Below are 27,456 nucleotides of genomic sequence, written 5' to 3'. Positions count from 1 at the left end.
TTCAAAAAGATTATTTTAAAATTTCAAAATGATCAATAAAAAGAATATTTTTTATTAAAAATCCACTATTGAAAAAAGAAGTGAATGCCATATTCATTATTACGAGCCAATGAAAATCATGTAAGGTGTTGTGGTGTGTATTAACAATTTATTTTTTATAAATACTCAAAGATAGTACTTGAAAAACTTAATTTGTGTAATTAAAATAGAAAATGAAATCTTATGATAATTGAGTTAAAAAAATATGAAAATAAAAGTTGATGTTCTTTTTTGTATTGGAAATATCAAAAGGGTGATTGAAGCACTTGACTCATTCCATTGAAATGTCATACTCATCAATTTTCTGTGGATTCAGGCTGTTAAATCCAAATTCAACCCCATTCATTCAGATTTAGCTTCTACCATCTATTTCTCATTTCTCTCAATTTTTCAAAATCGACGACCTAACTATTTTATTTTGCTGTTGAATATCAAAACCAGTACATAATTCCAGCAACATGGCTATGGTTTTATGTAAAATGATAATTATAGAAAAATGAAAACAATATATTGAAATTTATGTAACTTTGAGTTATTTTAAAGAAAAAACACTTTTGTGACCAGCCATCTTATACGAATAGGAAAGATCCTAAAATCACTTTACACATAGCTTGGGACAGGTTAGTATTTTGCCCAAAAAACAAACAATCCAAACTAAGCGTAGGAAAAACAGCTTTCAAGGAAGGTGCATCTCACCAACATCAGCACAACCATATTTAAAACACTTTTGTACCCAACCCAATTACTTACTACAGACACGGTCTCTTCACGGAAGTGTTGAGGAATATAATAAATCATCATTTTCCTCAAAAGTAAATTCATCACAAACCTTTGCTCCAAACAAATTGTATAATATTATTTTTTTACTTCTGTACTGAACTTTTGGTCCTTTTCCATTGTGACCCCCACAGGTTTATTTTCGATTTATTCTCACCATATGCTTTCTTTTGGTTCTCCATTTTGGGAAGGAACGGTCTTTGGTGTTTTGTGTTCAGTGTGTGCTACTGTTGAGCAGAAGTGAGGGAAATGTTGAGAGTGAAGGGAGGGAAAAGGCCACCTTGGGTGGGACTTGGAGCTGCAGTGTGGGTTCAGATTTGTTCAGGAAATGGCTACACTTTTCCTCTCTACTCTCATTCCTTGAAATCCGTTTTGGGTTTCAACCAGAGCCAAATCACCCTGCTTGGTGTTGCCAATGATATTGGTGAGAATGTTGGCATTCTTCCGGGTCTTGCCTGCAACAAGTTCCCCCCTTGGCTCATTCTTCTCATCGGCGGTCTCTTATCATTCCTTGGTTTTGGTTTTCTCTGGCTTGCTATTTCTAAAACATTTGATTCCGTTCCTTTCATACTGGTAACTATCTTCATATCTTTTTAACTTTATGTAAAAAATATTCTGTTTTTTCTTTTCTGTGAGTCAGTTCTGTTTTATTGCCTTATTGATTGTTGGGTATTTAATATCTATATACAAACTTGATCTGAGAAATGAAAGGAATTATGTAGGATAGAAAAACATAGTATCAAACATTTTATAGTTTGTTTGAAATTGAGATTCCATGTTTGCTTGAAATTGAGATTCCATGTTTGTTCTTTTTTATTTCTAGTTCATTGTATTATTATTTAATAATTGTTATAAATAGAAAATTGTTTGTTAGGCTGTGCATGCTATTGAAATGGCCTAGTTCATTATCACCTCTTTTTATCTATGGTGTTGCAGCTATGGCTTGCACTTGCTGTAGCTACCAACAGCTGTGCATGGTTATCTACTGCTGTTCTAGTCACCAACATGAGAAATTTTCCTGTCAGTAGAGGCACAGTTGCAGGAGTCCTGAAAGGTTATTCGGGACTCAGTGCTGCAGTTTTTACGGAAATTTACAGCATGGGTTTTCATAATTCTTCACCCAACTTCCTGTTGTTCCTTGCCATTGGTATTCCTGTTTTATGCTTCAGTACCATGGTTCTTGTTCGGCCTTGCACTCCGGCTTCTGGTGAAGATTCTTCTGAAAACAGGCATTTTCTGTTCATCCAAGGTTTTAGTGCAGCCTTGGGTTTATACTTACTTGCAACAACAATACTTGACAACTTTGTCTCCACGAGTGATACGGTATCATATGTTATACTGGCTGTGATGATTCTCCTTCTCTTGGCTCCTCTTGCTATCCCTATAAAGATGACACTGTGTCCCAGAAAAGCATCTATATCAGAAACACCAGAGCAACATGTTGAATCTTCCGACTTTCTGGTTGTCGATGGCAAGGTGGACAACATAGAGCCCTTGCTATCATCTTCATCAACCAGTGGCCTTGAAGGTTTTAACGATGTGGATGGTTCAGCGGAGGTGGCCATGCTTCTTGCTGAGGGTGAGGGGGCAGTGAGGAAGAAGAGAAGGCCCAAGAGAGGGGAAGATTTTAAGTTCACTGAGGCTCTCGTAAAGGCAGATTTCTGGCTACTGTTTTTTGTTTACTTTGTTGGTGTTGGAACCGGGGTTACTGTTCTGAATAATTTGGCTCAAATAGGCATTGCACAAGGTATTGAAGATACCACAATTTTGCTGTCACTATTCAGCTTTTTCAATTTTGTGGGTCGGCTGGGTGGAGGAGTTGTTTCAGAACATTTTGTCAGGTAAGTAATTATTCTCAGTTAAGATTTTACTCAACCATATCAGTTAAGAGATCACTTTGTAAAAATTTCAGATAATTAGATGCCGTGCTACTTTTGACTAGCACCATTTATCTGCAGTTTTGTCCACCACAAGTAGGTAGCAATTGTGTTGTTGAAGTGTATGTTTATTTTTAGAGGCTATAGAGTAGACTTTTCTAATTTGTGAAAGTAAATGTAGGTAGTGATTATGTTGAGTTGAAGTGGATGTTTATTTTTAGAATTTAATAGTTATATATCAGTCATTCATAAATTGTTATAATATACTTTTTAAGACAATTATTATAAAACTAAATAAATATATAATTTACAGTAACTTTTTCTATACACATGTATTCATTTTTTTTGTCATCTAAAAATCAGTGACGACCCATGAATAAAGTATGATTATTTTGACAACTTTCAGGACAAAAACTATTCCAAGGACAATTTGGATGACATGCACGCAGATGATTATGATGTTCTTGTACCTTGTGTTTGCCTATGCTATCAATGGAACCCTTTATCCTGCAATTGCAGTTCTTGGTATCTGCTATGGCGTGCAATTTTCCATAGTGATTCCCACTGTTTCGGAGCTTTTTGGTTTGAAACACTTCGGTTTGTTGAGCAACTTCATGGGATTGGGGAATCCACTTGGTGCATTACTTTTCTCGGCTCTTCTAGCAGGACACATATATGATAATGAGGCAGCAAAACAACATGGTGAAGGTCTCATTGCTTCAAGTGTTGCATGTATGGGTCCAAGTTGTTTTCAGCTAACCTTTTTTACTCTGGCTGGTGTGTGTGTTGTGGGTACCCTCTCCAGTATTATCTTGACTATAAGAATTAAGCCCGTTTACCAAATGCTTTATTCCGGGGGTTCTTTCAAGCTACCTCAAACTCCAGGCCACTAAAAAGTACTGAACTTGAAAACAAATAAAGCACACCACAGTTTATTTTATAGACAAACCTGTGTTGTGTAGCTGCTTTTTCCTGGTCTGCCATTACATGCTCAACATGTCCAACATGCCAAGAAATGTTGGCTTCAAACGTGTGACCGACCATGTTGGGATATGATGCTGGCCAGTCAGAATTGTAAAGGAAAAAGCATGTGTGATACGTGATCTGTATACACATGGTTGTAGGGTAATTAATCTATCAGATATGCTTGGAACAATAATTTATTTATGTGATGATAGTTATACAAAGAAGGAGCTTAACATGTGTTAGTTATTATTAAATGTAACATGGTAGCTTTTACTTTTAGTTTGGTGTCCCTGAAAGTGATATTTGGACTTTAGCCTTAATTCCTTTGAAGGAAGATTACGTTATCTTATCTCAATGTGTGTCTGTGAAGATAAATTTTTTCCTATTTATATATTTGCCCAAAGGTAAAACCCATAACATAAATAAACTTAAATGTTGGTTGTCTACATCTAGGAGTTACCTTGTAGTATGAAATGACGACCTTAATAACAATGTATTAACAAGTGGTCGGAGAAGCAGGGACGAGGAATAAAAGAAAGCGTTGTGACAAAAACATGAGACTTCATATGATAATTGGTGGTTGTTAAGTTTGTATCATGATATACCTATGAAAGAAAAAGAATAGAATAATAACGTAAGCTGCACTCACCATCGACGAAAAAAGGAATGGCAAAAACAAAATCAAGTTGGTTTCAGATCTTGAAACAGTGAAGGCCAGAGTGTGTGATCATCATCATAATCAAAATCAGCTTTGGGCTTGTTATAAGGACTGTAAGACACTGGGCTTTCAATGTCAGCCCTTGTGAAATCGGAAGGCCTTGGCAGTCTTGGGCTTTTGATCTCAGCAGCCATGAGTCTTGGATCCAGAGGCCCTGAGACTCTTGGACTCTTTGTTGTGGCTACAAATCTTGCATCCAAAGGCCTAGGTATTAAAGGGCTTCTATTAGAGTTGATGATCATTCTCTCATGCATTCTTCCATCAAGTGGTCCAGATAGCTTCAAGGCCTTGTTGTGGAGCATTTTGTCTTGCATGATTCTACTGCCATCCAAAGGTCCTGAAAGTGCTATGGTTCTGCTTCTGTACACGGGGGGCACAGGCAGAGGCTTCTCTTCCTTACCATCTTCACTCCCTTCTTGTTGCTTCCTCACAACCGTTGACCCTCTCAGTTTCCCTTCATACCAATTAATCTCAGGTGGTGCCATTGACACATGCGTCAAGGAGGGCACGCCTTTCACTACATGATCATCATCACGAGAAACAAACTTGTTCATGCACTTCCTAAGGCACTTCTTGATGACCCCAGAGAGCTTCTTCGGACGTCCTCCTCCTCCTCCTCCTTCCTTCTTCACAAGCTTCAGAATCTCTAGCCTGTGCTTGGCAATTGAGATGCCCATGCTCTGAAGAAACTCGTGGTTAAAGTAGCAAGCATCTTCCAATTGAAGCTCATTGCGTGCAAAGGTGAGGCCATAGTCGTAGATTAAAGAAGGCTCAAGAGTGGTTCTGGATAGCCAGGAGAACCAGTCCATGGGTTATGATGGTGATGGAGTAGTGCCAAAAGGGTAGGATATGCTAAGGTTTGAGGTGGGCATCGCGATATATAAGGAATATAGATATAGATAGATAAGGAGGGGTGGAGTGTGGAAAATTGAGATATGAGAATCAGTGTATAAATGATAAATGTGGTCGGTATAAGGCTATTTATTTTGGTTTTTCAGACCATTTGCTTCCACTACCTGCTTTTTTGCTTTTTTTTATGATGATGAAATTTGGATGGTAGTTGACATTGAGAGTGACAACAGCCAATAATTTCGACTGTAGAATTTTTTGACATATTATCGTAAGGAAGGTTCACGGGCATTAGAGTGTAGGGGTTATGAGAATATTACAAAAGGTCCTAATCCTCAAAGTTAGATCCTATTGCAGCCATATTATGCAGGTAACAACTACCACCCACTTAGAACTAGGAACTAGGAAGTGAACATGAACATGAACTGGGTTAAAAATATCCAATAATAGTGTATCTTTGTGGTGCTTAGTCACTTAGATTAAGACAGTGCTTGGCTTAAGATTTGAGTAACATGGGGTTAAAAGTTAAATTAAAGGCATGAAAGGGCCCATGAAATGGAAAGTAGTTAAGGCAAATCAATTTGGTAAACCTACTACCTATTTTGGCGAAGAAAAAGTCCAAAGACCCACTAATTAGCACATACCTGCCACTTTAATTAGATAGCAGTAGTGTATACAAGAAAAACAGTAGGGGAAGAGGAGCCATATAAATTGACTAGGAATAATAACTATCTTGGTAAGCATCCCATGTCAGTCTTCTCTATGATGCAATGAAGTAATGGGTTCAATGAAGTCACAGTTGGTGGGGCAATGTCCTTCCACCACATAATTTGATGGCAGAAGATAGGGTGCTGAAACCACTGTAGTAGCAAACCAATGGCATCAAATCATTTCAGAAGCCCAAGAACACGGCAACTTACCTGCTAAGTGTGCAGTTACATCCCCTGGTTTGGTCCAAATCAAAATGCCCTGCTGCACAAGCCACCGTCCTTGACAATTGATATGACATCTTGTTAACATACAAAAAAAAATTGTAATTCCATGAAGTTTTCATAGATAAAAAGTTCATCCTCACAAATTTTAGTATATGTGTTATAGCTAAAATGATTTGTCATTGGTCCAATTGCTGTATGACTTAACAGCTTATGAGAATAATCTGAACTGAACTCAACAAAGTATGGGTTATGACTAAACAAATTATGAAAAGAAATTGAATTTCATTACAAATTATCATTTTCTTTAATCATCCATCACCCTTGCCACCTAAACATAAACATCATTTACTTTGTTTGATTTCCTTCAATCAAAGCTTGTAGCCATGGTTGGTCTATGATCTTGATTTGTAAATTTTATGGCTTAGCTGGGGTTGACAGAGAACTCAGAATCCAACCCATATCATGTGAGATATTAATGGTGAATTGATTGTTTAGAGAAATGGACCAAAACTATGAAAGGGAAGGGGGCACACCACTACTACTTCCTTAATGTAGACCTATACTTCTCTGCATATCTACTATCTCAAAATTTGTGCATTATTAATGTCATCTAAAATCAATACTAGATGCATCACCCTCAACATAGATTAAAAGTATTCAATTCCAACTTTAAGGTTAAATTAGTTTAAAATATTAAAGAATCATAATTAATTTTTTTATCATTTAAACTGAATAAGTGAAAAATATCACTTTGTCATCTCAAATAATGTAATTCAAATTTGGTTAATCTTTTTATATGGATTCACATTTCAATAATTGTTTATTCAGTTGTAATATAATATTTTTTTTAGTTGTAATATAGCTCTGGAGTCAACATATAAATAATCTTTTGCTTAACTGAAACCAAATAATTTATGATTGGGATTTAATTATTTTTTTTTGAAGATTTTAAAATTACAATTATAGACTTGTATGAAAAAAATATTAACTTAAATTATTTTTTTAATATACACTACAACAAGAAAATCATTATTGAATAGAAATCAATTTTAGAAAAAAAAATTATTACATTAACTAAATTAGAGATATTGTAGAGATTAAAAAAATTATTGATTTTTAAATTAGTTTCTATTATTAATAAATAATTTTTAAATTGACATTTAATTAGGTGTTAAGGTTTTTTTTATCAAATTTAAAATTTAAATAATTGGTAGTTAAAATCTTGGTTGCTAATTAGATACTAATTTAAAATTATTTATCAATAATAAAAATTAATTTAAAAATCAATAAATTTTTTTAATTTTTAAAATAATTTTTAATTTAATTATTATAATAATTAATATTTTTTATCTTTAAAATTATTTTTTATTTAATGATTTTCTTGTAGTTACGTGTATTATTGTCATGTGTAACTATACAATACTAGTTGCATGCAAAACATATAACTATGTAATAATATATTGACATTTTTATCAGTTTCATAAATAACTCCGAGTGGTTGTAAATGGTATGAATTATTTTCTAGCTTTTAAGAGAAGGAAACAAGGTTCACCCACACAAGATAAATTAATATAAGAAAGTGTAAGTGAGATATTGTTTCAAGGTTTATTTCATGTGAGTACCATTCCTGTTTAAGGAGTTTTATTTATTAGTATCCTATGGTATGGAGAAGAAATTCAATGACGTTTCTTACAAGGAAATTTATATCACATCAACAACTCATGATTTTGGAGAATTGTAAACTTTAAGAACTATAAGTTTTAGCATTGTCTAAACTATGTTTGCTTGGTTAAAAATATTTATATTTTTTAATAAAAGCGTAAATTACTGTTTTCCCTAAAACTTGAATTCTTTATGATATAAAATTATAATGAAAAAGCAACATAATATTTGAAATATTATGAAATTAGAAGAGGGAGCAATTTATTAAAAATGATGAATTGTGGATGTCCATGCATGATGGGAGAAATGGTGAACATTAATGAACAATGCAACATAGAATCCGAGTCAAAGGACCACACATTTCGCGTTCCACCCGTACAAACATAGAATCCTGGTTGAATCAACAACAACTGTTCCTTTCCAACGTTTTTTCTCATTGTTCCCTCAAATTCCTCTGCGCGACATAACATCGGATCCCTGCATGCACATACTTCTACCACGGTTCACTCTCCATAGATTCTGTCTTGTTGTCGTCGTCCCAATTTCACATTAGTCTCAACTGATCAACGTTAGCATGTTTTCTTTGGGTAGAAAATTTCAACTTTCTCTGCGGCATAACGTAAGGTCGTTCTGCAGCCAATCACAAGGCTCCACCTCATCATCTTCTTCTTTCAGCTCCTTTGTTGGGCCTACGCATGGTGAGGAGAGGATCAGAGACTTTGATACCTTTCTTAAAGCAATCACTTCTGGGATGGTGGTTGTTGGCTCCACCTTAGGCTTTTGGTATTGGTCCTCTTTGTCTTCTCCTGGTGCCAATTCTCTTCAGTCATTTTCTGATTTTGCCAATCAGGATCAGCTCCAACAAAAGCGTCAGAGCAAACCCTCCAGGTTTCTCTTTAACGGTACCCACCTAATCATCAATGTTTTACATTGCAGATTGTATCTTTATTACATTTTTTTGTTCTGATTTTCCTATTTTAAATTTCAATTTGCAATGTCACGAAACCATGTTCAGTTGGTGAAGCAAGATGTCTAGTGACATGTATTGATTTCCTGATAAATTTGCAAAGCTGAATGTTTTCTTTTCTTCTTGATTTTGATATCGAAACTTTTATATATATATATATATATATATATATAAAATTATTATTATGATGAGATATATATGAATTTTATAAGAAAAACATATAACACTGGTAACTTCTTTGTATCTTAAATTTTAAATATTATATTAAATAAATGGTTATTTAATAGTTTTATTGTAATTGGGATATGTATTATTGTGTTCAGTAATCATTATTTCCAAACTCATATCTACAGTCAAGTCTAATAAATAGAGATAGGATTTTTGTAGTTTATTTCTTAATTTATTTGCTTTGTTGCAAATATTTAGATTTGTTATGCTTCTGATTTGATGCAGATAACTATAGAAGAAGAGTATTCTTTAATTATGAAAAACGCATTCGCATGCTGAGCCCACCTGAAAAGGTAAACAATCTTGTCATGACGTGTTTGTATAATGATAAGCCATGATGTTGTTGTTGTTTTTCTTTCTTTAGCTTAAAAGGCAGCGAATTGTTGCTATGGCATATTTCATTTAGGAAAATATCTTTGATAAACTTTCGAGTTATATGAGACACCGTGTTAAGTGCAGGTTTTCGAGTACTTTGCATCTGTTCGATCCCCTGGTGGTGAGGTTTTTATGACACCTGCAGATTTGATGCGTGCCATTGTTCCAGTCTTTCCACCTTCTGAATCAACCCGTGTTAGAGAGGGTTTTCTAAGAGGGGAGCAGGTTCCTGGAGAGTTGCAGTGTGAACCTTCACAGTTTTTTATGCTCTTTGACACCAACAATGATGGACTCATTTCCTTTGCGGAGTGAGTATTTGTTGTCTTTTTTGTTTGCTTGAAACTTCTGTCATAACAACTGCTCAGTACTGATGCTATGTAATTTGGATAACAAAAGTTCTTCTTTCTTGAGACCAGGTATATATTTTTTGTTACTCTCCTCAGCATACCAGAGTCCAGCTTTTCAGTGGCTTTTAAAATGTTTGACATAGATAACAACGGGTAAGAACTTCTCCTTTCCTTCCAAATGTCGTAAGCTGTATTTACAAATTACATGAAGCTGTACCATCAATGATTCTTTTTACGGTATATGCGCACACGCTAGTGAAACTATCCATAATTTAGATATGGATATTTTTACTATGTAGAGTCCACTATCCCTTGGTTGAAGAAATCAAAATGCAAACTTCCATCTTTTGATTACACCATTAGTGTTTTGGATTGCTCAGAATCTAAAACTCAATCGTATTACTGTTAAGGAAACTCTAATATAACATTCTCTGTATAGCACTAAGCACGTAACATATCGAGTCTACTATATAATTAAGATATAAATTGAAACAGGCATGAAGACAGACAACAGTAGACAAGATTTAGTTACATCTTACAATGTCAAACGGATTGGGATTACTAGTCAGATCTGTCTGAATAAGAATTTGGATTTTTGTTTTAAGTTTTGGATATCTGAACATTTTTAAGAGGAGTTTGTCAACAGTGAAATAGACAGGCGAGAATTCAAGAAAGTGATGGCCTTGATGCGGTCACGAAACAGACAAGGGGCAAATCACAGAGATGGACGACGCCTTGGCAGTAAAGATTCGGTAGAAAACGGGGGTCTCTTGGAGTATTTTTTTGGTAAACATGGAAATTCATGCTTACAACATGAAAGATTTGTTCAATTCTTAAGACAGCTGCATGATGAGGTATGTGAGTTTACGGTTTGCTACTTTGCTATCTTTGGAATGTCTCATTGCTATGGTAAGTGTTGGAGTGGTAAATGTGGGTGAAGAAGTCTTACACTGAGAATAAACATGTTGTGCAATATATGATGAAGAAATAACGAGTTTTAAGTTTTTGATTTATATGATGATGTGTCAGATTCTTTTGTACGAACTATTTACTTGTTTCATTGATCGCGATCTCTGTTTTATATTCCATAACAATAAGACTCAACCATCTTGTTAGCAACTAGAACGTCCGCTGAAAAATTGAACTCAACTTCACCAAAATATGTTGATAAACTTGATGAAAACTCTAGTTTTTGAATCAGCGTGACTGTGCATCCTTAAAGATTGCAGAAATATTTCATGATTAACATTGCACTGCTCTTCTAATTTAATTTACAGATCTTGAGGTTAGAGTTTTCCCATTATGACTACAATAAAAGAGGAAGCATTTCAGCCAAAGATTTTGCCCTGTCCTTGGTTGCATCTGCAGACGTCAATCACATAAGCAAACTGCTGGATAGGGTCGAAGAATTAAACAGGGACCAGCAACTAAGAGACTTAAGGCTTACATATAGGGAGTTTCAAGATTTTGCAGAATTGCGCAAGAAGTTGCAATCCTTTTCTCTGGCCATATTCAGTTATGGAAAAGTTAATGGGGTGTTGACAAAAACTGATTTTCAGAGAGCAGCGTCTAACGTACTAATATCTCCCTATGCCAAACTAAATCAAAACCATTTTGAATTCACGAATAACTTCTTACGTGTTATATGTTCTATTTATGCAGGTTTGTGGTGTCTGTATTACGGATAAAGTGGTTGACATAATTTTTCATGTGTTTGATGCTAACCGTGACGGAAACCTAAGTGTAAGTGAGTTTGTGAGAGTTTTACAAAGAAGGGAGGATATTTCATCAGGTTCTGGCTTCAAGGGTTTAATAACTTGCTGGTTGAAGTGTGTAAAGAACTGTCCAACTACTAACCTTCAACTATGATGGAACACGTTCGCACGTATCCATCTTGTTACTGTAATGAATTCAACCATATGCAGCATCATTTAGGGAATCTGGTAGTAGATTGATTCCCGTAGAAATGGAGATTTGCCGACGCTGACACACCATAACCGGCTGCTATCTACTCACAAAATGTACAGTGTTAGATATTTTTTGGCCAATATTTGGTGCCCAAGCTTCGTGTATTTGTACATACTCTCTCCAGCTACCCCTTAAATATTAACTATTGCCTTTCAGTGTTAATGCTAGTAAGAGTTAACACTAAATGAGTAAAACAGCAAATTCATTACAAATTTTTGGAAAGAAAATACATTAAGAAGAAAGTTTTAATTATTTAAGGACCACTAGTATTAAGATCTGGATAAATTTACATTATTTCTACAACCACGACAATAAAGTTTAACGTAAGACTTCACCTAAATTATTTAAAATTTTACCAACCCTGGTGGGTGCTCGCTTACTACTACACTGATCCATCGCAAAATTGCACTTGGCAATAAGTTTTTCATAATTAATTCCGAGGGTGGTTTTGACGTCTTTCAAAGGTTAGGACAATAACTTGCATGAACTTGAATTGACAACTAACATGACAAAACCGAGCCTTTGGATCTTTCTGATAACAAATTTAGGAGGAGTCCCTCCTCAACTTCCTAGATTAGGCACCCGGAAGTATTAAATGTAGCACACAAGTGATACAACCACTTGTCAGGTTCAACGCCCTTTTCTTTGTGGACCTCTACAGCAGAAAAGTTGTATTGCTTTTCTTTAGTAACCACCCGTGTCCTTTACCACTGACGAGTATGATGGGAAAAAAGGGAGGCTGATCTCATGAAAGTTTTTATGTGAGCTTTGCACTGTTTTTATAGGTTAACATAAATGTAATTGCAGCAGTTCTACACATTTTTAATAGTGATAAGTACCGAACTTGGTTTTACCACTTCATCGAAGACAATTCTGGAAGCACCTGAGAAGTACAATTTGAATGATTGTTTGCTAATCAGGTTAAAAATAAATAAATAAATAGTGTCTGTCACTAAAAAGATTTTATGCTTTGTACTAACCATGGTTCCACTAGCAAACCCAGAAATTAAATTCTAATTGGGTTCCACACAATCGGAGAGAATTTTGTGCCAATTTTTTAAAACAGCTCATCAATACTACACAAGAAGGCAATGAATGAAATATAATGGAACTGATGCCATACATGGTTTCCAAACTGCAAGTGACACTTGCCAGCAATTCCCAAAAACACATTAACCAATCAAAATACGTATACCATATATTCATTTTCTGGAACTCATCCTACTCAAATGCATAGCAAGTGCATCCCTCACCCTCACTGCATTCTCCTCTCCCACCCCATCAAAAGCAGGAAAACCCTCTTCCTTTTCCATGCAACCCTTTCCCACCCCTTCATCCGGCATTTCCTCATTGCACTTGACAACAAAATTATGCAACAGACAGCCAGCAACAACCACAAACGACAAATGCTCAATACACTCTAGCTTCCACTTCCTCGAGGCCGCAAGAAGCTGCCACCTGGAACGAAGCCTCCCAAACGCATCACCAACCAACTCCATTGCATCGCGATGAGCACAATTGAAAGCCCTCTCCGCCGAACCAAAACTATCCTCCTCATTCACTCTGTTATAAGGCGTCAAAAGCCATGGCAAAAGGGGACAACAGGATTCTCCCAGAATATACGGAGGAATCAAATTACCGTCGTTCAGATTATAACACGGTCCGTTCAACAATTCCTTGGATTCCTCAACCTCGTGATAAATCTTACTTTCACGCAAAATGGTTTCGGGTTTCATGGTACTTGGCCACCCAGCTGAGACATCCAAGAACCTCCCTTCCGAGTCCACCAACGCTTGAACCATCAAGCACCCATTTTCACCCAACAACGAAGCGTCAATTCTGAACCTAGCGAACCCTAAGACCCCGAAACAATTCGGGAGAGAACTCCAGCCGAACCCCACCACAACCCTCTCGGAATCGGTGCGAAGCTCGAAGAGGTGTCCCAGGTTGCCGACGACCGCCTTACAGACCGCGAAGAAGGCGCGGCATGCCTCCGACGGCGCGATACCGAAGCGTCGGGCGAGGGCGGCGTAGGGGGCGGCGTGGGCGAGGCGGAAGAGAGCGGCGGCGAGGACGCAGTCTGGGGCGATGTGGGGGAAGGATGGGGCGAGGGAGGGGGAGAGGAGGTGGAGGAGGTGGGAGAAGGAGGGCTTGGACATGCGAAAGGCGTGTAGCCATCTGGAATCGGAGAGGGAGCAGAAGCGGCGGAACCAGCAGTCGCGGTGGGGCGGAGAGAGAAGGGGTGAGAGTTTGGGGTGTGGAGAGAGGGAAATGAGGGATGATATTAGGGATTCGAGACGGAGGGATTGGGAAGGGAGGAGAACGACGTCGTTGTGGGATAGGAAGGAGTGCGATGCGTGTGTTACTTGGGAGATTAAAGCGGCGAGGTTTTGGGTTTGGAAATGGTGGTGGTGTTTTACATTCAGGGCTTTCTTCGCCTTCCGCTTTTTGGCCATCACTCACCACTTCTTCTCTTCCTGATTTCTTCAATGTTAATTTTTAGTCCTCACTACCACTTTTTTAGCAACTTCTCATCAATATTTACCTTCACAAATATTTAAATAATAAATAATAATATCTCATTGTTAAAATCAATTTCACTGTCATTCCCAACATCATATACAACACATTAACCAACAACAACTATCATTAAAATCAAACTTAAGACAAATCCTTTAGCTCAGCTGGTATAAAACCTAAAGAATTTTTTCAAGTAGAGTTTGCAACTTAACTTTCATAAATTTGGAGAGGTTGTTACCTTATCATTTTAGTTCTTTCTACCAAGAACAAAATGATCCACTAAAATCTTTCTACCAAGAACAAAATGATCCACTAAATCTTTCTTCGCATTTATCTCATAAATATACCAAAATGATAAAACTAAATTTTGTCCAAAATTAAATCGTTCTTAAACTATTTACTTTGATATGACAACAATAAATTCTCTTTCAGTCTTCAATTGTTATTTACCAAGGCTATTCAGTTTTTAAGCAAAAACACTTCGACAAGTAAGTTGAATATTAAAAGTGTCATAAATGAAATTCATCTATCTATTCACTTCATTACCTATTTATACAATTACACAACGAGTTTTGTTAGTTTTATTGGGCCAGCTATTTATAGTATGAGTGTTTCTTTCTACACTCCTATATTTTCTTCCTTCATTCTTATGTTTTCTAAAATACCTAAATTACCCTTGATAGTTTTGGGTGATTTTGGAATACCCGTAAGTAAAAGTTGTTTCCGGAATAGGAAATCCGAAAGACAAAAAAACCATCCTAGAATACTCTTTCTAAAACACATTTTTTGACTTTCGAAATGGTAAATTTGAAGTTCATAAAATGTGTTCCGAAAAGGGTTTTCTGGAATGGTTACAAAATGTCCTTTCTGAAAATAGGTTACAAATTGTTCTTTCCAAAATACAATATGCATGCACTCCCCCATTTCATTTAGGATTTCTCATTTTCACAAATATTATGGATGATCAATTGCAGAAGCAAAATAAAAAACAAATATTATCTTTCTTCTTCGACTAACAACCCTTCCAAAACCAACCACTAACCACCGCAATACCGTCAAAAAACACACATGTTTATTTTTGTTCACTGAGAACGCACTAAAATCACCAAAACACCGAGAATACTCACTCACGTTTGCTCTGAACAGTGACAACAAAAACGACAAAGAAGAATGAGACGTTGTGCTTAGATTTTGAAACCTTCTAAATTAATTTTTTCAATTCACATTTTGGATGGGTGCAAGAAGAAAAACTTAGAGTACATGAAGAAATATCATTATAGTATTTATATGACTAGGTCAAAACTTTATTCTTATTAATTTATAATTAATTAATAAATAATTCATATTTAATTTTATTCTTACTACACTAATTTAAACCATTTCAAGTCAACATTATAAAGGCTACCTTAATGAACATCCAATAGGTTGTTAAGTCAATATGTTACCTTAAAATAAATTAATGATGAAGAGGTCGAGAACTAGTCAAAAATCATCTTTTAAACCCCTCCCATATAGTCAAATTTTCAGCGTATTTCCTGCTATGGAAAAGAGATGAGTATTCGATTTTCGAAATTCTTACTTGACTTTTTTATTTTTTATAAAAAGAAGGTCAAGAATAAAAAAATTATAATACAGAAAAGTAATTAAAAAATAATTAAAAATGTTAAAATTAATTTTAGTTTGGTTTAAAGGAGAGAACAAAATAAAAAAGAATTTAAGTATAGCAAAATTTAGAAAAAAAATATAATTTCAACTTTGATTTTGTAATTTAATCGAGAATATAATTTTCTATTATTATAATAGTTTTTATAAAAATTCAATGAAAGATTAAAAAAATTAAAAAAAAAATTATAATAATAATAATATCATTATTTTTGTTATTATAGTTATTTATATAATTTAAAAAAAATCAAAATACAATAATAAATATAAAATAGTTAAAATATAAAATATAATTTTAAAATTTATATTTTATTTTTTTGTTTAATTATGAAGTGGACAAATTTAAATATTTATAAATATAATTAACATAAAAAAAGTAATAAATTAAAAATATTTTATTAAGGCATTATTATGATTTATTAAATTGTTTAAAATAATGGTATATAATCAAGTGATGTAATGATAGTTAATACTAAGGATGAATTTAGAATTAAAAAGTTAATATTGATTTAGTTTGGTGGGAAAACATATTTGAATATTTTAAATTTTATTTGAAACTAAATTAAAAATAAAAACATTAAAATGGAATATTTATCATTAATAAGTTGATTTTTTTTATAAAACAATTATATTATAATGGCAACACTTGTTTATGTAACGGTGACTAATTTAACCGTGAATATCATTTAATTGCATTGTGTCATGGTGATTGTGGTTGTTGTTATAGTGGATGGTCATTAGAATCAAAGTATGGTGGTTGTAATGTGATATGGAACGAAATTAAGAATCTTTCCATTTGATTATCAAAGTGTATTGGGTGTATAGACCGTCTATAAACATTGGTAAAAGGTATTGTTGTAAGATCTACTACGAACAAATTAGAGAAGAAATAAGTTAAACTAAATGTAAATGATTATTTTATATTGTTTATAGTAGGGTGTGCTGTAAACATCATGAACCATTCAACTATGAAGAATGCTACTAAAGGTCCTCATTTCACATACAAAAATTCTTTCATTTCGTTCCAAGTTTTATCGATTTATTTGACGCGTTTTCTTTCACTATTTTGTATAAAAATATAATTTACCTAATTCAATATATATATATAAGTGTAAATGTAAATAAGAAATTAAATGAAAAAATTACAAAGAAATATTAATATATAAGAAATAAACATAAGCATATTTGAATAAATAAAAAAACTAAACATACTAAAATTAATATAAACAATGCATACATATAAATAATATACGTAGATAAATAAATTGTTTAATATCAACAAACTGACATAAAATTTGAGGAAAATAAATAACAATAAATAGTTATGTAAAAAATAAGATTAATCCCAAAAGGCGAATTTCATTATTTGGTATTTTAACCTCTCATTCAAAAACAATCTTATCGCCTTCTTTGAAATCATTTCAATAATTTCACATGCTTAAATCCTTCCATCCCGCTCCAAGTTTTATTGATTTATTTGACGCATTTTCTTCACTATTTTGTATAAAAATATAATTTATACAGTTATATATATATATATAAATGTAAATGTAAATAAGAAAAAAAATTAAATATTAATATATAAGAAGTAAACATTAACATATATGAATAAATAAATAAAACTAAACATACTAAATTTAATATAAACAATGCATAAAGATAAATAATACACGTAAATAAATAAATTGTTTAAGTATCAACAAACTGACACAAATTTTGACCAAAGTAAGTAACAATACACAGTCATGTAAAAAATCCTAAAAGGTGAATAACTCGAATTTTATGATTTGGTATGTTAACCTCCGTTTCAAAAATAATACTATTGCCTTCTTTGAAATCATTTCACATGCTTAAATTATTTCATCATCCTTCAGGTTTTGTTGATTTATTTGGCATATTTTCTTTACCATTTTGTATAAAAACATAATTTATATAATTATACATATATAAATGTAAATGTATATAAAAAAAATTACAAATTAAATATTAATATATAAGAAATAAATATCAACATATATGAATAAATAAATTCACCTAAAATATTAATATATAAGAAATAAACATTAACATAGACAAATAAATAAAAAAAACTAAACATAATACAATTAATATAAACAATACATAAAAATAAATAATACACGTAAATAAATAAATTGTTCAAATATCAATAAATTGACACAAATTTTGAGGAAAGTAAGTAACAATAAACAGTTATATAAAAAAATGATTCATCCTAAAAGACGAATAACTCGAATTTCATTATTTGGTATGTTAAGCTCTACTTAAAAATCAATTTTATCATCTTCTTTGAAGTCATTTAACTTACAAAATTTTTTTCATCCCGCTCCAAGTTTTGTTGATTTAATTGACACGTTTTCCTTTACTATTATATATAAAAATATAATTTATATAATTAAATATATATATATATGTAAATTTAAATGAAAAAATAAATAAAAATTACAAAACAAATATTAATATATGAGAAATAAACATTAGCATATGCGAATAAATAAATAAAAAATACACTAAAATTAATATAAACAATGCATGAATATAGCTTGTAAAGAAAATATATATAAATGTAAATGTAAGTAAAGAAAATAAATAAAAGAATTACAAAGCAGATATTAATATATAAGAAATAAACATCAACATATACGAATAAATAAAAAAACTAAACATATTAAAATTAATATATACAATGCATAAAGATAAATAATACACATAAATAAATTGTTCAAGTATCAACAAACTGACACAAATTTTATGGAAAATAAGTAACAATAAACAATTATGTAAAAAAATGATTCATTCATCATAAAAGGCCAATAACTCGAATTTTATTATTGGGTATATTAACCTCTATTTAAAAAACAATTTTATCGCCTTCTTTGAAATCATTTCACATATTTAAATTTTTCCATCCCGCTCCAAGTTTTGTTTATTTATTTGGCGCGTTTTCTTCACTATTTTTGTATAAAAATATAATTTATATAATTATATATATATATATATATATAAATGTAAATGTAAAAGATGTGTATTTATTTTGGATTTTGAATAACTTAAAAGTTTTATTTATTTCACATTTTTACTTAAGTAGAACATTAAATAATTTAGCATTTGTATTTTTTAGAGGTTTGAAAAATTTAGAAATTTTATTTATTGTAAATTTTTATTTAAATAGCACATTAAATAATTTAGATTTGTATTTATTTAATATTTTGAATAATTTAAGAATTTTATTTTCCTGAAATTTTTATTTGCGTATGACATTAAATAATTTAGGGTATGTATTTATTTAGGATTTTGAATAATTTTTTAATTTAATTTACTTCAATTTTTCTTTTAGGTGAAACATTAAATAATTTAGGTTTTGTATTTATTTAGGATTTTGAAAATTTTAGAAAATTTATTTCTTTGAGATTATTATTTAAGTAAGAAATCAAATAATTTAGGATTTGTATTTATTTAAGATTTTGGAAAACATAGTCAAGTTGAGGCAAACAAACAAATTCTTGTAATGGCCACCCATTTGCCATTAATAACTCTTGCACTTTTAATAGGCAAAGATAATGTAATTGCTTCTCCTCGTGTTGAAGACCTAGCATTTGTTTCAAAACATGCATCACATTCATAATTTATAGTGAAAATATGTAATTAAATATAGCATTTTAAAAATTATATATCTAAATGTAAATGTAAAATATTTGTATTTATTTTAGATTTTGAATAACTTAGAAATTTTATTTATTTCACATTTTTACTTCAGTACAACATTAAATAATTTAGCGTTTTTATTTTTCTAGAGGTTTGAATAATTTAGATATTTAAGTAGGACATTAAATAATTTAGATTTTTATTTATTTAATATTTTAAATAATTTAAGAATTTAATTTATTTCAAATTTTTATTTAAGTAGAACATTAAAATAAATAATTTAGGTTTTGTATTTATTTAGAATTTTGAAAATTTTATAAATTTTATTTCTTTGAGATTATTATTTAAGTAAGAAATCAAATAATTTAGGATTTGTATTTGTTTAGAATTTTGGAAAACATAGAAATTTTATTAAGTTTATATTTTTATCTAAAAATGATAATAAATAATTTCAGAAATGGATTTATTTAGAATTTAAATTAATTTAGGAGTTTTATTGATTTTCTATTTTTATTTAAGAATGACATTAAATTTTTTTGGATCTTTATTTATTTAGGATTTTCAAAAACTTAAAAATGTTATTTATTTTAAAATTTATTATTTAAGTAGAAAATAAATAATTTATGATTTTGTATTTATTTAAGATTTTTAAAAATTTTGAAATTTTATTTATGTATGACATAAAATAAGTTAGGATTTGTGTTTATTAAGGATTTTGGATATTTTATAAATTTTATTTATTTCAAATATTCATTTGAGTAGGACATTAAATAATTTAGAATTACTAATAATTTTATTTATTTCATATACTTTATTTAAGTAGGACATTAAATAATTTAGGATTTGTATTTGTTTAAAATTTTGAATAATTTAGAAATTTTATTTAATGTAAATTTTTATTTATGACATTCAATAATTTAGCATTTGTATTTATTTATAATTTTAAATAATTTACGATTTGTATTTATTTAGGATTTTGAATAATTTAGAAATTTAATTTAATTCAAATTTTTATTTGTGTAAAACATTAAATCATTTAGATTTTGTATTTATTTAGGATTTTAATTTCTTTAAAAATATTATTTATTTTAGATTATTATTTAAGTAAGAAATAAAATGATTTAGGATTTGTGTTTATTTAATTAATTTAGATTTTTATTTAAGTAGAACATTAAATCATTAGATTTTTTATTTATTTTAGAATATTATTTAAGAAGGAAATAAAATAATTTAGGATTATTATTTATTTAAAACTTTGAAAAACTTAGAAATTTAATTAATTAAGATTTTTAGTTATGTATTTGTTTAGAATTTTGAATAATTTAAGAATTTTATTGATTTCCAATTTTTATTTAAGAATGACATTAAAACTTTTTGAATTTTGTTTTGATTTAGGATTTTGAATAATTTAAAAATTGAATCTATTTTATATTTTTATTTATGTAGAACATATAATCATTTAGAGTTTGTATTTATTTTAGGTTATTATTTAAGTAGGAAATAAAATAATTTAGGATTTGTATTTATTTAGGATTTTGAAAAATTTAGAAATTTTATTAATTTTAGATTTTTCGTTAATAATGACATTAAATAATTTAGGATATGAGTTTATTTAGAATTTTGAATAATTTAGAAATTATATTGATTTTCTATTTTTATTTAGGAATGACATTAAAACTTTTTGGATTTTATATGTAGGATTTTGAATAATTTAGAAATTTAAATTATTTCATATTTTTATTTAAGTATCATTTAGATTTTGTATTTATTTTAGATTATTATTTTTAAGTATGAAATAAAATTATTTAGGATTTGTATTTATTTAGGATTTTTAAAAACTTAGAAATTTTATTATGTGCAGATTATGAAAAATAACTTTATCTTAATTAGACTAATTAAGCAAAATTGGGATTATACAAAATCTGAGTTTACATAGATAAAGACTTGCATCCGAGATGGAGATTGATCACACTATACAAAATGTGTATTTACATAATTACATATTTGTTTCATCCCGTATCAATTCTACAAATATAAAATTTAATACGCAATGACTACAAAGTGTTCTTCAGATATAGCCTACACATAACAAAGTAGTTTTAGTTAGAATAATCTAAAAACCATATGAAAACTAAACAACATGAACATCCATATGAAATTAGTGCAAAATACATGTGATAGAATTATTATCAATCTAAAAACCATAATATGCACATAATCTAAAGTGCATAATCCAATAGAAGCAAAACAATTAGGAAGAACAAATATATGAAATGCATGATGGAAAATTTAATACAATAACAATAATATCTCATCAAAAGCAATACGCAGCGGATAACAATTTCCCCAACTTGCAAGAATCTGTGAGGAGCAATAGCAAATAATGACAGCAACACAAAACACACTTCAAGAAGACTTTTTAATGTGGAAAACCTTCTCAATGTGAGAAGTAAAAACCACGGGCACAAGCCAGTCAATCAAGGTTCCACTATGATAAAAAATATGGTTACAAGAGACTCAAATCACAGCACAAATTGTGCTCAATGACCAGCCAAATACTAATACAACAGAGATGAAAACAGAGAACAAGGAACCTGAAAAATTCACAAACTGCAGTTACCGTACACGGCGTATATGTCACTGTTCCAGTGACTTTTGAACAATCCTAACAGTCAAACTGAAGAACCACAAGGTATGAACCTGCTGACAAAATTTCAGCCCGATCCAACGGTGGACGAAACCACAACAGCAATCTGAAAATTCCCATTCTCAAAAGAAACGCTGAAAAATGCTGCTGCAGTGTGAGATGAATTTCTCTCTGCTCAAACACCTTCTGCAAGATCCGAACGGTCAGATTGAAGTTACACACAGTATGAACCTGCTGACAAAGTTTCAGCCAGATCCAACGGTGAACAAATTGGCGGCGGTAGTCGGAAGTTTCTGACGAAACTTTCTCCTTTTCTCTGCTTCACTATCACCCTCTATTTCACTCTCTATATCACTCTCTATGGATGGCACACTGTTGGCTCTCTCCAAGAGTTTCTGGATGGCTCTCTCTGCTCTCTCTCTTGCACCTTGACAACACTCACTCATCCATTGAAAGAATGAAAACCAAAAGGGATCTAACATAATTTCACTGTGGGCTGGGCCTCCACATAGGAAGTGAGCCCAAACCCAACAATACAGTGCAGAGATACAAACTAAAGAGAATGAAAATCCATATTTCAAGAACAATTTACCAAGAACAATGGATGAAGTTCTGTTGTTTTTATTTTGAAATGGATTATGCACAAAAGAAATACTTTTATATTTTTGCTACTTTAGAAATTAAGGATCAAAAGATACAAACCTTTAAAATAGCAATGCACAACTATAGAATGCAATACATAATATGTCATTCATAAGAGTAATCATTAATAAATAACATCAATATATAAGTACAATAATATAAAAAGAAGTATAATATATTGCAGAATAGTTCAAATCTACTGCAATATATTATACTGTTGTTTCTATCTTGAAATAGATTATGCACATAACAAATACTTTTATACTTATACTAGTTGAGAAATATGATTAGATGGAGTTTATTAACCTTCAAAAGAGATAATGATTGACTGCAATACTACTATTTTGTATAACTCATCTTAAGTTCAGTTATGAATCTATACTTAGAAATATTTTCCATATTACTATTTGGTATAACTGCAATACTACTATTTATTATTCATTAATTCTCAGGCCTTCTAATTTATTCAATGTTCATAAAATGATTTAAATAATATTGAATGAAAATCAATGTCATTATATTTTTATTTTTATATAATCTAAATGTAATGTTATGTTATTAACATGTTGTGGTTTCCAAAACACAATGCAATAGAAAATAGTTTTCTAACAATCTCAAAATATTCATATCTATACACAAAACAAAGGAAATGACCTTGGATATAATCTAAATAGTTTACATCAAAATTTAATTTTACATTCATATAGATTTCTTTCATCAAAGTATACAAAATGTCTTTTTACATTGATATAGACTTCTTTCATCAGAGTATAAAAAATATGTCTTTAAACAATTACAGAATTCTTTGATCCTTGTATCTATCCTACATCTGAAAGTTCTTTGATCCTACACATTGATCTTCAAATGCAGCCTACACAATAAGCAGCAACATGTTCTTCAAACTGATCTTCAGACTTTTCTTCTTCAAATGCAGCCTACACAATAAAGTCTAATAAACCAATATAAAACAATATCTAAATATAAGCAGTAACCAATATGAAAAATGTCAAAACCAATAACAATAGACAATTCAAATTCAAAAAGAAATTACTTTGATCAGAAACAGAGAGAACCAAAAACAAATTGAGAAAAAACATGAAAGGATGGCAGAGAAGAACTTTGATAAAAAGAACAAAGAACAGAAACAAAAATCAATTTAAGAAAACTTTTGCATGTTAGAAAGAAAGTTTTTTTTTTATCAGAAAAAGAGAACCAAAGACCACAAAATATTGAGAAAAAGCATGAGAAAACATATTGACAAACAAAAAATGAAAGGATGGCAAAGAAGATCAAAGTTTGCAACTTGATAAAAAAAAACAGAGAACAAAACAAAAAAAAATGAAAAAAACTTTTGCATGTCAAAAAGTAAACTAATAGAATAGAAAAAAAGGGAATAGAATACAACCAGAACAGTTGCAGGGCCTGTTTGAATGCATGGAGGAACTGTTTGCCATCTTTGAACTCAACAGTAATGATGAAAAAACAAACACACTGAATAAGTTGGATGAGATGAACAAAAAGCCAAAAATGAGAAATAAGATGAACACATGCTTACAAACTTGGAACACAAACTCAACAAAAAGGAGGTAAAATACACTGAAAAAGTTGATGAGATGAACAAATCAAAATAACAAAATATCAAAAAGGCAAAAATAAAGAGAAATGAAATGAACACATGCTTACAACCCTAAAACACGAACTCAACCCTAGAAACGGTATAAAGATTACATCGTTCGATGTCAAATGAAAAGAACAAAACCGAAGAAAAATGAAATAATGGCTTTATACAACAATGTATATATAGTGAAAAATAATGGTGTTTTTGGGAAAAAAAATGCTTTCAAATACGACATCTTTGAATTTGCCGAATTGGTGAAAATGAGTATAGGAGAGTAATTAGGTTTTAGAGACAGAGAGAATGGGGAAAGCGGAAAAAATGCTAGAAAGCGGAAATTCAAATTCAAAAACCATTACCTGAAGGGTGCTCTGTCATTGTTATGCAACACCTGTTGGAATCGACATTTGCACAGCCATACATGCTTTTAGAAAAGCCATAGGCACACAGAATACACATTCAAAAACCCTAATTTTTCCTCCACCTATGCATATTGGGCATGCTCACTCATTTTGGGCCAGCAGAATCATGGGCTCATTTTCTTCCCAGCTAAAGCCTCACAATCTGCCACGTGTAAAACATTCTTCTTCTGGTAAATTTCATTTTTTGTTTACTTTTAAAAAAATTCATGAGAGCGACACGTGTAGAAAGTTGTCTGTTTGTGCTCGCTCAAATGTTATAAGTATATATTTCACTTTGTGTTTTTTTAGTCAATTTTCACTTTGTTATTCACGTAAGTCAATTTTGTGGGGTTTGTCCAAGTTTCTAGGTGAGAAAGAGACTTCATCAAATTATGAGGTTTCTAAAATCACGTAGTGCAACATATTCAATAATTTACTCCTAAAAACAAAAATATTACCTAACGAGTTACCTTAATGAAAAGTCAAGATGGTTACAAACCTACAAATGTTGCAACATACTAGAAGTACTACAATATGAAAACTATTATCGTCGAGAAGAGCTCGGTCAAAATCTGGGTGGGCTCCGAGTAGTCCCCTTCAAGATCTAGTGATTCAGTTTCCAGGGAACGAGGGGATTCCACTTGCAGAAAATACTCTGACGCTCAAGTCAGTAAGAGCATCAAATTTTGTGTATATAGTGGATATAGTGCTAACATTCGAGTTCAGATACACTTTGTGAGTCGTCATTTATTTATAAGTCTTCTTGGGTTTGGATCTTTGACACTGGTTTCTCCAGGTTTTAAAATGGCATACTATAGTATCTTTTCATAAAATCTGAATATCATGTATATAAATTAGAGTATTTTGTAATATAGTCGGAGCATTTATGTAATATAATAAAGTATATTGCGTAAGTAGATAAGAGCATTTATGCAATATAATCAGGGACATCGTGAAGGTAAATCAGAGTATTCAAAGAGATCGGAATACTGTGCATTAATATCACGTTAATTGTGCATTAATAAGATTGATTCCCATAATATATTTATCTAAATTAATATTATTGCACTAACGTAATTATGTGGGGGTTTATAATAATAGTCCCAAAAATAATGGTCAATTTTACTTCGTCATGGGCTTTCTCACAATTTAGGACGAAATGGAATACATTCGACTTAGGCTTGATCGGTATATGTTCGATAAAATTCGGAACGCTACTCAACCCCCTAGCCTTAAGCCGAGCGAGCGAGGCGAAAAGGCTTGTCGAAAACATCTCCAAAAAGACTTGTACATGCCCCGAAAGCTTTTTTCATAGAAACAAATGGCCTTGTGTTGCCAAAGTTGTTTACGGAAAAATCTAATCATTCAATACATCTATTTTAAAGAGTAATATAAATTTTATGCAATAATAATCAAGTTAAAGTCGAACCTGATCAACACATGGTGTAGGTAGTTGTCGAAGTTGTTTGCTGCTAAGTTTGATCGCTTGTTAGATTTATCTTTATTAAAAAAATATATATTTTCAAGTAATAATCAACTATAAAGTCAAACTTGTTCCGTACACGGCTCTTGTCATTTCGTTGAAGTCTTTTGTAGTTAGTTAGGTCTTGTTGGATCCATCTTTGAAAACACAATATATTTTTAAGTAATAAATCAAGTTTAAAGTCAAACCTTTTAGGCCTGCATATTTGATCTGAGTTAGTTTTCGGGCCCGAGTGGAGACAATCAGATTCAAAACTCTAAGTTGTTTTTGATCGAACTACCCAAGTCCGAAATAATGGCAACTAGATTCAAAACTCCATGTTGTTTTTGATCGAACTACTCAAGTTTGAAGTAATGACAACCATATTCAAAACTCGTTTTTGATCACGGACTCCTCGTGTACGAATGGGGACAACCATATTCAAAACTCTAGGTTGTTTTTTTATCAAACTACTCAGGTCTGAGAACCAGATTCAAAACTCTAAGTTGTTGTTGATCGCGACTCCTTGTGTCTGAATGGAGACAACCATATTCAAAACTCTAGGTTGTTTTTTTATCGAACTACTGAGGTCCGAAGTAATGACAACCATATTCAAAACTCTGAGTTGTTGTTGATCGCGCAGTCCTCGTGTCCGAATGAAGACAACGAAAGTCAAAAGGTTGTTTTTGATCGAACTACTCAGGTCCAAAGTAATGACAACCAGATTCAAAACTCTGAGTTATTGTTGATTGCGGACTCTCGTGTCCGAATGAAAACAACCAAATTCAATTCTAGATTTTTTTATCGAACTACTCGGATACGAAATAAAGGCAAGCAGATCCAAAACTCCGAATTGTTGTTGATCGCGTATTCTTCATGTCCAAATAAAGACAACCAACTAATTACCTTTAGATGAAATTATATATGTAATGACATAATTTTGTACGTAAGATATAAAATATTTTAAGACGAGACGTTTAATAATCATAACAAATATTTATTTCTTTGAGATTTTTTCATATGAATGATTATGATCTTTGAAACATTATGATTTTTATAATTTGTTGTTCTATAAAATTAAAGTATCTTTTTATTTTATTCACGTATAAATATAAAAGACTAATGATTTATATCAC

General features: G+C 31.3%; 4 protein-coding genes across 6 annotated transcripts; 2 read left to right on the top strand and 2 right to left on the bottom strand.

The window, feature by feature from the left end:
• Positions 1-783: 783 nt before the first annotated feature.
• Positions 784-4,014, top strand: LOC137807610 (protein NUCLEAR FUSION DEFECTIVE 4). The gene is made up of 4 exons (XM_068608329.2): positions 784-851; positions 951-1,389; positions 1,753-2,657; positions 3,100-4,014. Exons 2-4 carry the CDS (start codon positions 1,066-1,068, stop codon positions 3,584-3,586), a joined length of 1,716 nt encoding a protein of 571 aa, XP_068464430.1. The 5' UTR covers positions 784-851; positions 951-1,065; the 3' UTR covers positions 3,587-4,014.
• On the bottom strand, positions 2,976-5,382 carry LOC137807611 (uncharacterized). 2 transcript variants are annotated; one of them, XM_068608330.2, is made up of 2 exons: positions 4,309-5,382; positions 2,976-3,797 (listed from the first exon to the last, which is right to left on the bottom strand). In XM_068608330.2, exon 1 carries the CDS (start codon positions 5,184-5,186, stop codon positions 4,341-4,343), a length of 846 nt encoding a protein of 281 aa, XP_068464431.1. In that variant the 5' UTR covers positions 5,187-5,382; the 3' UTR covers positions 2,976-3,797; positions 4,309-4,340. The 2 variants fall into 2 exon arrangements, with proteins under 2 accessions (XP_068464431.1, XP_090155578.1); XM_090299452.1 differs by having other exon boundaries at positions 2,976-3,751.
• Positions 5,383-8,170: 2,788 nt separating this feature from the next.
• On the top strand, positions 8,171-11,870 carry LOC137807608 (calcium uptake protein, mitochondrial-like). Of its 2 annotated transcripts, XM_090299450.1 has the most exons (7): positions 8,171-8,725; positions 9,244-9,311; positions 9,478-9,701; positions 9,810-9,893; positions 10,387-10,594; positions 11,018-11,314; positions 11,403-11,870. In XM_090299450.1, the coding sequence occupies exons 1-7, from the start codon at positions 8,398-8,400 to the stop codon at positions 11,607-11,609; spliced, it is 1,416 nt and encodes a 471-aa protein (XP_090155576.1). In that variant the 5' UTR covers positions 8,171-8,397; the 3' UTR covers positions 11,610-11,870. The 2 variants fall into 2 exon arrangements, with proteins under 2 accessions (XP_090155576.1, XP_090155577.1); XM_090299451.1 differs by lacking the exons at positions 11,018-11,314; positions 11,403-11,870 and having other exon boundaries at positions 8,265-8,725; positions 10,236-10,405.
• An 872-nt stretch (positions 11,871-12,742) lies between these two features.
• LOC137807607 (LOW protein: nuclease-like protein) lies at positions 12,743-14,222 on the bottom strand. The gene has a single exon (XM_068608327.2). The coding sequence runs from the start codon at positions 14,162-14,164 to the stop codon at positions 12,911-12,913; it is 1,254 nt and encodes a 417-aa protein (XP_068464428.1). The 5' UTR covers positions 14,165-14,222; the 3' UTR covers positions 12,743-12,910.
• Positions 14,223-27,456: the final 13,234 nt, after the last annotated feature.

Source organism: Phaseolus vulgaris, chromosome 3 (genome assembly GCF_051622355.1).
Source record: "Phaseolus vulgaris cultivar YP4 chromosome 3, ASM5162235v1, whole genome shotgun sequence".
Lineage (NCBI taxonomy): Eukaryota > Viridiplantae > Streptophyta > Magnoliopsida > Fabales > Fabaceae > Phaseolus > Phaseolus vulgaris.
The sequence above is the reverse complement of the archived record's forward strand: the minus strand, read 5'-3'. Positions and strand labels throughout refer to the sequence as shown.